The sequence below is a fragment of the Protopterus annectens genome, chromosome 2.part0 (assembly GCF_019279795.1).
Source record: "Protopterus annectens isolate FY-2018-M chromosome 2.part0, PAN1.0, whole genome shotgun sequence".
NCBI classification, from domain to species: Eukaryota; Metazoa; Chordata; order Ceratodontiformes; family Protopteridae; genus Protopterus; species Protopterus annectens.
This window is the reverse complement of record NC_056728.1, coordinates 435594765-435608989: the sequence shown is the minus strand read 5'-3', so window position 1 is coordinate 435608989 and position 14225 is coordinate 435594765. Positions and strand designations below refer to the sequence as shown.

Below are 14225 nucleotides of genomic sequence, written 5' to 3'. Positions count from 1 at the left end.
CTTTATTGGGAATCTGTCAACCACACTGGCATTTACCTTCCTGGATGACAAACCCCAAGGATCATAAAAAGGCAAGAGAAAACCAAAATAAAACCCAATGAGGCACTTATCTGCAATGCAAACAGGTGTAGGTAATCACTGGGGAATGAAAATACATTCAACTGGCAAAACGGATGCACATAAACAGACCAAAGGCGAAAGATGTATTCAGACTGGCAGTCAAGAAGCTCTGTTTATGGTAAGCCTGAATGTTACGTTTATGAAGAAGCGCATACCTTTAAATGCAACAGGAAGTCTTTGGTATACTGGATGGATGACAGGACTTCACAGCAGGGAATCGTGAATGTTAAGAATACTGCAGCAATGAATGTAAGGAAATCCAAGTGCTACTAACAGTATGTGTGCGGCTTGAGTGGATGCTGAGATATTGTTAAGTTGTTTACAAAATATTACAGACGTAATAGTTATTATGTTTACTGTGACTTATAAAATCCAGTTTGAAACCCAGAACCTAAAAACAATGCCACTATAAAAATAATTTATGATAACAGTTTGCCACTTGCACTTCTTTAGTAACACCTATTTTTGAGAGATAAGTACAACTGTTTGAAATGTGAGGACATAATTTGATTCTGTCAAAAAGCTTAGGTTCCACCCAATGGAAGTTACAGTTCAAATTTCAAAAACTCCACTGGAGTGAATGAGTTAAGGTACCTGGCACTTTATTGGGCCCCTTGGAAATAACCAGTCAATATCTGTGGCAGACATCTGTAAGGCCTCTGATGACATGCGAGATGCAGGTTCAGTGCCGGCTTCTGAGAAGGTTATGGCAGAAGAAACCTAAGGTAATGCTGGGCTATCCTCTGGGTTCTTACTGACCTCAAGATAGATGTCCTGACTGGACAGGAATAAACTCAGGCCTAGACTTATTGGACTTCTTAAGCATAAGTTGATCCTCAGGGCGAGTGAATTTTGCCATGGTACCCTGGGCCAAAAGCTTGAAACACTGGTTCTCAAGATAAACAGAAAGTGAAAAAAAGGTGGCTGCCCAAGGTCTTGGGCAAAAATGCCTGGCAAATGCAACACTAAGTGTGGTCTTGAGATGCACCTACCGTGGTGGCCTTTATGGGGAATCTGCCTTCCACACTGACATGTAACCCACTAAACCAAGTAAGAAAAACAAAAAAATCCCCAACGGGCTACTTATCTGAAAGATGTAGGCTCAATATAACTAGTGAATCTGAAGGACATTCAGACCGACATATGAAAATGGTGTTCAGAAGGTCAGCAACAACATTCTGAGTAAGAAGCATATGTACATCACCTTTGTGCCCTACACTTGCACAAACAGAAAACATCTGACATACAATGCTCCCTAGGTAAAAAAGTCCTTGGCAGGAGATCCCAGAGGTGATGAATACTGCAACAGTGATGTGGTAGGACATCACTAAGTACTACACTGTAGACAAAGATGACATTGACCAAGGCACTATCAATAGCAGATTTGCAGCACCATCACCTTCTGCAACACTGAATGGGAGACAGATACCTATTCTAGTAGTGTCATACGGAATGCACCACTACAGCACTGTTACCAAGACTAGCACCAAAATGAATCATTGGACATTCACATCACCAAGCATGTGAATGCACTAAAGTTCTGCTTGAATAACTCTTACTAAAACACTTTGTCTTACACTACTTGCATACTGTACTACATATCAATAAATCAAAATCCTCACACATCTTTCTCCTTACCTTGTTAGTCTGAGAGAAGTTCTTAGGCTTGAAAGAAAAAAGGAGGGGCTTGTCATAATCACTGGGATGTTTTCGATGAATGTCATCAGCTTTATACTGCAGCAGTCTCCCGGTTTTATTCACCATCCAATAAGGACTAAGTAAACCTAAAACCATTTGCCCCGTACTGTTTGTCACATGCACAGCAATATCCAGTTCTGAGCTCTCCTCTTCATCAACACATGTGAATTTAATAAAGTTAATATCTTGCTCGTTGTGCTTAATGCAGTACTCCCCCTTCCACTTATGATCAAGATAGTGGAGTAAGTACAGCTCCAGCCTGGAATGATCTATTAGAGCGGCAGGAAGCTCTGCATGATGACCACCTTCCAGTGTAAAATTCTGGTTACTATTCTCCTGCAAAACAAAACATGACAGGATAAAGTAAGCTGCTTCACATTTGAGAATACTGAACTTTAATACCAAACAATCTGCACAAAAATCATTCTGCCATAAATGATTTACAAGATTGTTGCAAGAATGACAGTGTTACTAAAATTTCTGATACAATTTCCTACAGCTCTGTTAATGAGCAGAGGTATTGCTGATACAATGTGGTAAATATTTAATATCCCTTACAATCATATGTCAGGAAATTCTGTAACTGTTTCCATCTTCTGATATAAAATATAAGGTAATAATAACTACAGGTGTGCAGTTGTGAAAGGAAAGCATACCCATGAAGACTGTCTGTATGCTATCCCATTCAGCGAAATTCTAGAATGATACTACGGCAATAACAATTTCATAAAAATTTACATTTAAGCTTAAGAAAAGAATATTGATTATCAGATGGATGACACTGCTCATAAGAAAATACACAGATGCAAATGCTCTAAAGGCTGTCACTATTTAGTGCATGCCCTGATGGGGTCATTTAACAGCATAAGGTACAGTCAACCACCACCCACCTCATAGCTTGGTTAATGTGACAAGTAACATTACACTAAGTGTGTTCTTTGCTGTTATTGCAACCTTTTCTACTACATTGAAAACAAAAAAACAAGTTATGTTCTTACCGTAACGTTCCATCTGTGTTGCCCATTTTCATTCTTCCTCACAGATGGGACTTGTATCCGACTCAGCTGTTATACAAGCTTGCTGCTGCCAAAAACTCTTGAGCTCTCTTCCTACCCATAATGCACAAGCCCAACCTCCCTCAGAGCCTTCTTACAGCTTGCGATAGAGAAAGAGAATGAAACCATAGCAAGTGCCATAACTGGAGTTTAATATAAGTGACAGGTGGTGTGTCCCTATTACATTCATTCCACCAGAAGTTATTAGAATAAAAAGGCAGGGGGGTTGGAGGGTGGGAAGTTTAGGGAGAATGAAAATAGGCAACAAGGATGGAACGTTACGGTAAGAACATAACTTCTTTATCTGATGTAAATTTTCATTCTTCCGCAACAGACAGGACAGAGTCCCCAGTTACCTGAATCCTTGGGTGGACTCTAAGGAAGGATATTCCTGAGTATGGTCGAGCCTTAGGCTGCCCTTCCCCTAGAGACCAGGGCTAGTTTGTAATGAGTGACAAAGGCTTGAGGATTGGACCAAATCACAGCCGCATATATACTGTCCATAGAGGCACTAGAATGGAAAACCGTGGAAGCAGCCATAGACCTGACTGAGTGAGCCTTCAAAAGTTTTTGGTAAGGGAAGATTCAATGTGCTGCAGACAAAGGAAATGCAGCCTGTCAGCCATCTGGCTATAGTTACCTTTGCAACCAATTTTCCCAATTTGCTAATTGCAAATGAAACAAAATGTTGGTCCGACTTTCTAATGTCTTTTGTTTTGTGCAAGTAGAAATGTAACTGTCTATGAACATCCAGTAAGTGCAACAAATACTCTACTTTATTCGTAAAGTGTGGGGAAAATACAGGCAGGTTAATAGTTTGGTTGATGTTGGATTCTGACACTAACTTAGGTAGTAGGAAAGAGGCACTGGTAAACAAGGTGACCCTATCCTTGTGGAAAATCAAATATGGCGGCTTGGAAGATAAAGCTTGAAGTTCTGAAATCCTTCCAACCAAAGTAATTGCAACTAAAAAGACAGTTTTCCAGGTCACAAATTTAAATCACATTTAGCTGTTGGGTCAAAGGGAGACCATGTCAAGGCCTGCAGTACCAAATTTAAATCCCACGGTGGTAAAGGATCTCTAAAAGGAGGATTTAGTAGAACAGAACCCTTCAAAAAGGCTTTGCACAGCTTAAAAGAAGCTAGTGACGAGTTTCAAAACCCAGCGTGAAAGTTAGAGATGGCAGCGAGTTGAACTTTAATAGTCGATGAACTAACACTCACATTAAACAAGCTTGGTAAAAACTCAAGAACCAAAGGAATCGGTGCTGAAAAGGGGTCCAACCTGATTCTGCTCTGCCCAATAAACACATATTCTCCATTTACTTGTACAGAGTTTCTTCGTACAAGATTTATGCGAAGATACCAACGGAACGGACAGGTGACGAGAGCATGGGCTGCCTGGCTATTGATGGAATTGGAGAAATCATGGGGTCAGTTTGAGGTTTGGGATGTTGGGGTGAACCATGCCTGCCAGATGGGACAGCAGTCTAGAATCCAAGGTAAGCACAGAAGATGAGGCCAAAGAAAGGGAAACCAAATCGGTCAAGGCCAGTAAGGTGCAATGAGGATGACTCTGCTCTTCAACCTGGCTGCTTTCTGAAGGAATTTGGGAATTAATGGAGTTGGAGGATAAGCATACAGAAGACCAGGGGGACAATCGTGGAGTAGAGCATCTCTTGGCGACTCCCCCGGTGGGGGTACTAGGGCAAAAAAGCTGCTGCACTTGTTTTGGGGTGATGCAAAGAGATTGCAGCAAGGCTATCCCCCACTGCTGGAAGATCACATCCGACACTCTGTTCTTGAGAAACAACCATAAAAAAGTAAAACGGACCTTCTCAGTCTGTCTGCTATCAAGCTGGACTTACCGGGAATGTGCATTGCAGTCAGAACATGGTTGGAGGCAACTGCCCGTTGCCATACCCTTAGAGCTTCTCAACATATGGAGTAAGATTTGGTTCGTCCCTGTTTGTTGATGTACCAAACCACTGACATGTTGTCTCTTTGGAATGCAATTGTTGTGAGAGGGAGAGAGTCTTGGAATGCTTTCCTCTCCAAAACAATGATATGCAAGTTGGCCTCTTTGGGGGACCAAGTGCCCTGGACTGTCTTACTCAGAAACTCCCCCCCCCTTCCAGTCTGGGAGGCATCTGTGGCCACTATGGCTTTGTGCCTGAGGGAGAACAAAGAGACGACCTTGTAACAGTTCCCGTGACTGCATCCACCACATAAGATACCGTTTGCGCACCCGAGTTATTCTGACTTTGCGGACATGGGTTGAGACTGCACTGACCATTGCAACTTAGCATCCATTGCAGAATCCTCATGTGATATCTTGCTAAGGGCACCAGGATTATCGCTGCTGACATCAAACCTAGAGCCTGAGAACCAACTGGGCTGAAATCTTGGTACTGTAGACTATTTTCTTGACCAGAGTCTTTACTGTTTGTACTCCCGACATGGGAAGTGACGCTATCATGGAGACTGTGTTGAACATAACCCCTATAAATTCCAACATCTGAGTGGGTTGTAGGTGTGATTTGTTGTTACTGAAAGTTATTCCAAGATGTGAACAGGTCTGCAACACTTGGTCACTTGCTGCACCAGTTGATGCCTGGTCAGGGCGGTGATGAGCCAGTCATAAAATATGAAAACACCTGGAATCCTTGCAGTCTCAAGTAAGCCACTACTACTGCCATGCAGCTGCTGAACATCCCGTGGACTGTAGTGAGGCCAAAGGCCAGTGCTCTGAACTGGTAATGACCGTCTCCCAGCCAGAAGAGTAAGTATCTTATGGATCATCTGTTCATTCTTATGGATGGCACACATTGTGAAGGTCTATCAAGCACATCCAGTTGTCCTTGCTTAGGACAGAGCAGAATGGACTAAACAGTGACCATCCAGAACTTGGTGTGACAAACCGCTTTAACAAACACAGATGCAAAATTGATCTCCAGTCCCCTGTTTTCTTTGTCACTAAAAAGAATTTTGAGTACGTTCCGGATTCTATTTGGTATGGAGGGCCTCTTGGATGACTTTTTTTCTAGCAGCTTTTGCATTTCCAGTGCTGGTAGCTCCCTCTGACTGGGTGGAACATCAGGGATTTTCCTGGGAAACGGAGTGGAAGGGAAAAGACAAAAATACAATCTCTGGAAATGATCCTCTGCACCCAGGTATCTTTTGTTAAATTTCAACAGCCTTCCCAGTGCAGGGATAGGTGACCCCTGACCGTCTCCAGAGGAAGGCAGTCAGGCCTCCATTCAGGAATGCTGAAAGGATCTGTCGGAAAAGGCATCCCGAGATCCTCAGTTCTGTGGGCTTCCACTGCCATGGGGGTGTCATCTGCCATTATCATCCTCCCCTGCTTCTGGGGGAACTACCTCCACATGTGTCCTGGAAAGGACCCTGAGATTTTTTTGAACCACATCTTCCCACTTCCTTGTTGGCTCCTTTAAGAGGTCCACTGAAAGGTTGAAAAATGTATGGCCACTGAAGACAATGTCTTCCCATCTTTCATACACCTGGAGAGTGTGTGTTTTTCACTGTGGGACTAACAAGGAAGAACCGTCAAAAGGAGCATTGGCAAAAGATGACTTGAAGAGCTCTGCAAAATTGCACAGGCACATCCAGGCACACATCTTGATGAAAATGCCTGATCCCACAGCCCTTGAGGTACCTTCTGCAGCATATGAGATGAGCCTCATGGACAAATTCGCAACAGACTGAACGTTAGCCAACTGTAAGACCACAGAAAATTAAACCTCTGTAGTAGTGGTCCCTGAAAGGGAGTTTGAAAGTTCCTTAATTAAGTCCCCTTGCAACCTTGTGAAGTGTGTCAAGTAGTTCAGAGATTGGACAGCAAATATCGCTGATGCATAAAATCACTTCCCAAATTTGTCCAGAGCCCTAGACTCTTTATTAGGGGGGTGGACACTGGAACTCTGCTCCACGAGTTGCTTCTTCCTTGCTGCTGCCATGACCACAGCATGAACCGCTACAACCTTGCTCCAATGCTCTTTCCCTATGGACAGGGACAGAATCCTGTCAGGCCTCTCACTGATCAGCTCAATCATATCAGGCTCCTTCCATGCCTGCTGAGACATCAAATTAATGAGGTTATCAGTGGGCAGAGTGAGTAGACAGGCCAGTCCCGAAAGCTTCCAGAAATACTGACTCCTCAGGAGTTGGGTTTTGGGCAGACCAACCTCCCTTCTGTGTAAGGATCTCAAGAATGTCTCAGAAGGAGACATCATTGGGTGGTGATTTGGGAGACACTTCGCCCTCAACAAAGTCAGCATGCTCAGTGACAGACTCCCAGGGGAAGTCCAGCTGCTTCCTCTTACACATCCTCTTCTGAGGGACTTCGGTTGTATGATCTGGAGAAGTATGGGAAGAGACGACAATTCCCGGCTGGGTTGTCTGAAAGCTTCGGGCTGACTATCCCAGTAAAGTAGAATAATGAAAACTCAGCTGAGATGACATTTGTTGATCCAAAGAGAGTCAGAATCTGACGTCGACTTTTTCTTCCTTGGCTCTGACAAAGTGCAGGCAGCAGAGTCTGAGGACTTGGACCTTTTAAAAGGTTCCTGGAACTTTTGTTTTGGAGACTGAACTCCAGCAATGGCTTGAGAGAAAGTAGTAGGCACAAGTTCCCTTAGAATCAACTTGTTCTGCATCTCACTTAGAGCTCTGGGGTTGAACCCAGCACAAACATCGCAATCCTGATCTAAATTATATGAACCTAAACAGAACACATAACTGATGCAAATCAGAAAAGGGCATTTTGAGTCTACATTCCTCACAGTTTTTGCAACCTTTGTCAGACATCTTCAAAAATAAAAATAAGAAACAACAAAACTCTAATCAGCAAAAAAAAAAAAGCCTTTTTTTTACTATAACAGCAGGAATATGAGGGAAGATCTAACAATGATGGTAACTCTCACTACACAAACATGTGAAGGGTATAAAGGCGTGTTAGCAATAGTAGGGAGGATTACACCATAAGTTTAAGAAAAGAAAAAATATGGAAAGAGAATTATTCAAAAAAACTTTCAACAATAAAAACAACTGTGACATCCCTGCTCTGAGCCAATAATCAAGGAGCCTCGATCCTTATCACTAACACAGGTGAGGGATGTTCACTTGGAACAAAAATAGATACACACAGTATTTTCAGAGGTAGCACTTGGCACCACGCACAATTTCCCTAAAGAATGCACAGGAAACACATTCCTGCCCTGGGGCTGGGTTTCTCTCGTTCTCTCACCAGGCCCCAAATAAGACTCCACACTGAACACATATGTAGAGTTGAGTCCTCAGTTAAGTGGTCCAAGCAAAGTCCTCCACCACCCTCTCTGTGAAGTCAGTGTTCTGTGACTCTGCTCCAAGTAGCTGACACGATTTATTTTACACACACACACACACATCGAGATTTGATTTTCACACACACACACACACACACACACACACACACACACACACACACACACACACACACACACACACACACACACACACACACACCTGAGGAAAGGCTGTCACAAACCCAATTATACTGAATACAATTAATACTAATATAAATGGTAGTGCTTGACCAATGCAGCAAGGCTTTCAGGAGGGGCCACAGTGTCACCAAATAAATACAAATACTCTCAAAGGATAAAATTTTCTCTGAAAGACCAGCCACAATGAAACGTTTAAATATATTTAATAATAAATAATAAAAGAACATGCTGATAACTTCAAATCTCAACTCCATTGTTACCTCTCCTCTAACTTGAAATGCAACTGCATTCTCCCCAACTAGCCCACTTTTATTTCACTCCATCTTGAATTTCTAAATACCTTCGCTCACTCTGAATGTTTGCTAATACAATGCTACTACTATCAATGTATATATTGTAAATATTTTTTCTCTTTCCTCTCTTCTCTTTGAAATGAACATACTATTGACATCCTCAAGATTTATATGCTATGTAACCATTGTACAATATATGTCTCCAACTTGAAACGTATTTGTATTTTGTAACTGTTTTTACCATACTTTGCTGTATCTTTAACTATACTATGTATTGTGGAGCTTTGATCCCCGGGCCTTCACTGAAAACAGGCTCCCCGAACCCAGTGGACCTACCAGGTCATCAAACTGGAAATAAATAAACAAACATGAAAATACTAAATATCTATTTACAATAAACACCAGAATTTCAAGTCACAGGAAATATTAAAAATAACATCGATGGAAAGATTCACACAGACACAGAAAAACAATACTTAACTAATCTCACTACACTTTCCTGACTGATCTAAAGAATTACTGTTTCCTACTTACTTAATAAAGCAAGGCAAGAAGAAGTGGGTGAGTGGTCTTATCAGTTCCAAAACAGAGTACCCCGAGACATCTGTCTCATCTACTATTAAAACATCATTTCAATGCTGGATTACAGAATGACATCACATACAGCTGGTCATCTGACTTCTAGTTCCCACACTACCCCCTTTAGTAGAAAATGAGTCAGAATCTTGCACATACATGTCATAATACACACACACACAGTTTTGCTAAGATGTGTTATAGCATATGGAATCTATAAAACCATTTCAAAAACTTCCACCTTTCCAGGGTAGCAATTAGTTCACCCTTAAGGACAATGGAGTAGGATTCCTAGTCCTGGTTTTCACAGACATTTTGTTTCTGGCTGCAATCAGAACTGTAAGATGCAATCTTTATGGCCTAAACCAGGTAATTTAATTTCAGACTATTTTTCAGTTACCTGGACTGAGATTAACCTCTTCTCCTCCAGTATCCTCTGTTACAATATATTCATTTCAACAGGTGAAATACAGTCTGACATACAGGTGTACTTCTTTTCTGTCCAGCAGGACCTACTGTTGGTACATTTTTTAACACAAGTAACTTTACAAATACATTTTCAATGCAAGCACCTGTACAAATCAGTTTGATATACAAATTCATATCCATAAGTCTAATGGCTCATGGGTTACTCGCTCTAAAGAACTTAACCTGGTATGTGACATTAATAGAACCTGCTGGATGGACAGACTGGTCTCCCAGAGGTTACCACACCTGGGGAACAGCCTCCCAATTCATGTCAAGCAGAGCAGCTCTCTAGCCCTCTTCAAGCACAATCTGGATGATTTGATGGGTAACCGTAAATTCACCCTGGGGTTCCGCCTGTGTCTACCCTGGACAGGGGCAATAGGTGCTGATCATGAAAACAAGGACATAACTTGGCTAGGCTTGTAAGGGCCCTAGGGCCACTAGCCTACTAACTTCCTATGATCCTATGAAATGACATATACTTCTTTACAAAACTCCAGCTAACTATGTTGGCATATGTTACACATGCAATATCATCACAACTACTAAAATGCATAATCTGGAAAGGGTTTAAACAGATAAAGGTTGAAAATCCCACTTATCTTTGTAAAGTAGCTCAAGAGCAATGGCGACCACATCTAGACACGAAAGTGGCAAACGAGACCTGAGAGAGATTGGGCTTACTGCATTATGGGTAAAAAGGGAGCTTGAGAGTTTTTGGCTGCTACAAGCTAGTATAACAATCAAGTCAAATCCGAGGACTGCATAGTTTCCCATCTGTTGAGGAAGAATGAAAAAGTACAGTTTTGTACCTACCATAAATGTAGATGTCCGATAGATATGCAACTGCAGTCATAACATATGGGTTGTCCTGCCTCAGGCAGCCCTCAGTCGGCCGGATTCCAAAGTCTGGGTCCGACGTCGGCTGATGTCGCATTTCTCTCCGACGTCAGAGCGGCTGGAGTACATAAGCATCAGCCGACGCCATTTTCTTCAGTATTTCTTGCCCCAGATGCCAGGTGCCCTCCAAGGAAGGCTGTAATCAAATTGGAAGACAAAAACAGGATTCCAGACAAATAAATGAGCAATAAACAGATACACCATAACAGATATCCCCAGCTAAGAGAAACAGGGATAGGAGTGGACCCTAGGCATAGAGGGGTATGGAGGAGGGAAAATCCGACTGCAGTTGCATATCTATCGGACATCTACATTTATGGTAGGTACAAAACTGTACTATGTCCTTCAAGAATGCAACTGCAGTCATAACATATGGGTAGAATACCATAGCTTAGCTGGGGGAGGAGGAATGCTCTAGGAAAAAGATGGTGTGGCAATCAAACCCTGCAGGACTGCCAAAGCAAAGCCTGCTCTGGATCTGGAGTATAGAGGGAGATTGTAGTGTTTGGAGAATGTATGCACGGAGCTCCATGTAGCAGCTTCTAGAATGTCCTTAGTAGGCACCCCTCTTAAGAATGCTGTAGAGGTGGCTGTAGCTCTGGTGGAATGTGGTCTGACATTGGCTGGAACAGTCTTTCCATGAAAGGAATAACAGAATCTGATGCAATGTCCAATCCATTTTGAAATAGTCTGTTTTGAAATTGCTTTTCCTTGGACTGCAGGGGCGTAAGCTACAAAACGTTGTTCAGACTTCCTACTGGTCTTGGTTCTGTCCAGGTAGTATCGAAGTTGTCTGTGAATGTCCAAGGTATGTAACAGTCTTTCCCCTTATTCTCAGGATTGGGGAAGAAAGCAGGCAGATGAATAGCTTGATTTAAAGAAACCCTAGATACCACCTTTGGCATAAAAGTAGGGTTGGTCCTTAATGAAACCTTGTCTCTGTGGAAAATTATGAACGGTGGTATTGCCATTAGGGCCTGTAGTTCCAAAACCCTTCTTGCTGAGGTAATTGCCAACAGGAAAGCTGTCTTCCATGAGAGAAATTGCAAGTCAACTGAAGCTGCTGGCTCAAATGGAGGTAGAGTCAGTTTTTCTAGGACAAAATTGAGGTCCCAGGCTGGCACTGGAGCCTTTCTTGGTGGCTTAATGTTCTTGATTCCTCTGAGTAATTGCCTTAGCAAAGGATGTGAAAAGACAGGCGGATCAGTGTTATATCTAGCTGAAATAGCTGATGCATGTATCTTTATGGAAGAATATGAGAGTCCATTCTTTAGCATATCTGCCAAATATTCCAGGATGAGTTGGATGTTCAATAATGATGCATCATGTCCCTTGCTGGTATTCCAAATGCTGAATCTCTTCCATTTTGCTAAGTAAACCTTTCTGGTGGATGGTCTTGAGCCTCTGTTAGTATCCGCTGAACTTCCTTGGAGAGAGATAGGTTGAGGTTATTCATGGGATCTCCCAGGCTGTTAGCTGCAGTGTCTGAAGGTTTGGATGCACTGTTTTGAAGTTGTGTTGAGTCAAAAGTAGAGGCCATTGGGGAAGGGCCCACTTCTTGGTGTGACATATGCTCCGTAGTAGTGGATACCAGTGTTGTCTTGGCCAGTCCGGAGCTATTAGGATCCCCTTGGGTCTCTCTGCTTTGATCTTTAGTAATACTGAGGTCATCAGTGGCAGAGGTGGGAATGCATAGATTTTTAGGAAGTTCCAGTTGAATGAGAGAGCATCTATTTTCCAAGCTTGTGGATGGTATGTCCTTGAGCAGAATTTTTGTAGATGATGGTTGAGGTGAGAGGCAAATAGGTCTACTTCTGGCCTGCCCCATGTCGAAGTGAGCTGTGTGAAGATCTTCGGATGTAACCTCCACTCGTGTGGATCTGTGAAATTCCTGCTTAGGCTGTCCACCAGCACATTGTCTTTGCCTGGAACAAACTGGGATTGTAAATGAATGTTTAGGCTCAGTGATTTTTCCCAAAGATGCATTGTCAGTCTGCAAAGGGGGTAAGAATGGGTGCCCCTTTGCTTGTTTATGTACCACATCACAGTGGTGTTGTCTGTCCGTATCAGTAAATGGCCTTGCTGAAGTTGGTGTTGAAAGGCCTCGATGGCATGCATTACTGCCAGCATTTCCTTTTGGTTTATATGCAGATGTGTTTCCTTTGGAGACCATTTTCCTTGTATACACCTGCCTTCCATGTGCGCCCCCCATCCAAGGTCTGAGGCGTCTGTGGTCATGGTCTGTGTTATCTGTGGTTTTTTGAATGACATACCTGTGTTTGCCTGGCTTACCGAGGCCCACCATAGGAATTCCTTTTGTAGGCATGGAATGAGCGGTATGGTTGTCTCTAAGTTGTTGCTGTGCTGAGACCATAGGACTTTTTAGGTACCATTGAAGCTTTCTCATGTGTAGTCTTGCTAATGGAACCAGGAGAATGCAGGATGCCATGTAACCCAGGGCCTGTAGGAATCTCCTTGCAGTCATCTGGGTAAGTTTTGCCAAACCTTTGAAATAATGAGTTAACTTCTCTTGCTTGTCTTCTGTTAGGTAAGCCATTTGAGAGGCTGTGTCTAATTTGGCTCCTAAGAAGATTATTTGCTGGGATGGCTGAAGTCTTGACTTTTGGAAGTTGACTGTGTATCCCAGAGCTTGAAGTAATCGTATGACATAGTCCAAGTTTTCTGTCAACATCCATTTGTCGTCCGCTTGTATGAGGCAGTCGTCCAGGTACGGGTAAATTTGGATCCCCTGGAGCCTGCAATGAGCAATTACTGAAGCCAGGCATTTTGTGAATACTCTGGGCACAGTAGATAAGCCAAATGGCAATGCTGAGAATTGATAATGCTCTGGCCCTGCAAGAAATCTGAGGTATCTTCTGCAGCTGTGTCTGATAGGGACATGCAGGTATGCCACCTTGAGGTCCAGAGAAATCAGCCAAGACCCCTTGCCCAGCATGGGAAGGAGTTGCTGTAGAGTCAGCATTTTGAACTTTGGTACTATGAGAAAGGTGTTTAATGCGGACAAATCCAGTATTGGTCTCCATTGAGATGATTTTCTTGGAACAAGGAACAGTCTTGAGTAAAACCCCTGGCCTTGTTCTTGTTGTGGAACTCTTTCTATTGCTTTCATCCGAGTCAGCAGAGAGATTTGCTTGATAGCCCCTGCCCTCTGGTTTTGTGGTAGGTTTGGCATGCCTTGTTTTCTTGGTAAGGTATGAAAATGGAACCTGTAACCTCGGTCTATAATGTCCAAAATCCATTTGTCCTTTGTCAATCTGTGCCAATTGTCTGTAAACAGAGATAATTTCCCGCCCAAGGGAGCTTCTATTTGTTCCCTGGTAGGCGGCAGCAGAGGAAAGTCATTGAGATTGTGGCTGTGGGGCAGGTGAAACCCCTGTGTCACTTCTTTGGTTTGCTGGCTGCCATTGTCGTCCCCTGTAAGGACCTCTGTATTGTCCTCTTCCTCGGCCACGTCTGCTTTTACCCCTTTGAAATTTTTCAGGATTAGGAAAGGACCAGTTTTTTGAAGGCCAATTCCTACTGAATCTGGGGGGTTGAACCTGGAGGAAATCTTTCACCGTCTGAACTGATTTTTCTTTTTTCTCGATGGA

General features: G+C 42.9%; 1 protein-coding gene across 2 annotated transcripts in view; it reads right to left on the bottom strand.

The window, feature by feature from the left end:
* Nucleotides 1-14225, bottom strand: part of VPS13A (vacuolar protein sorting 13 homolog A) — a 4910496-nt gene that overhangs the window by 1306867 nt on the left and 3589404 nt on the right. For both annotated transcript variants that reach the window (XM_044060868.1, XM_044060869.1), the window contains exon 48: nt 1759-2154. In XM_044060868.1, coding sequence (XP_043916803.1) covers nt 1759-2154 — 396 coding nt within the window. The remainder of the gene's footprint in view (nt 1-1758; nt 2155-14225) is intronic.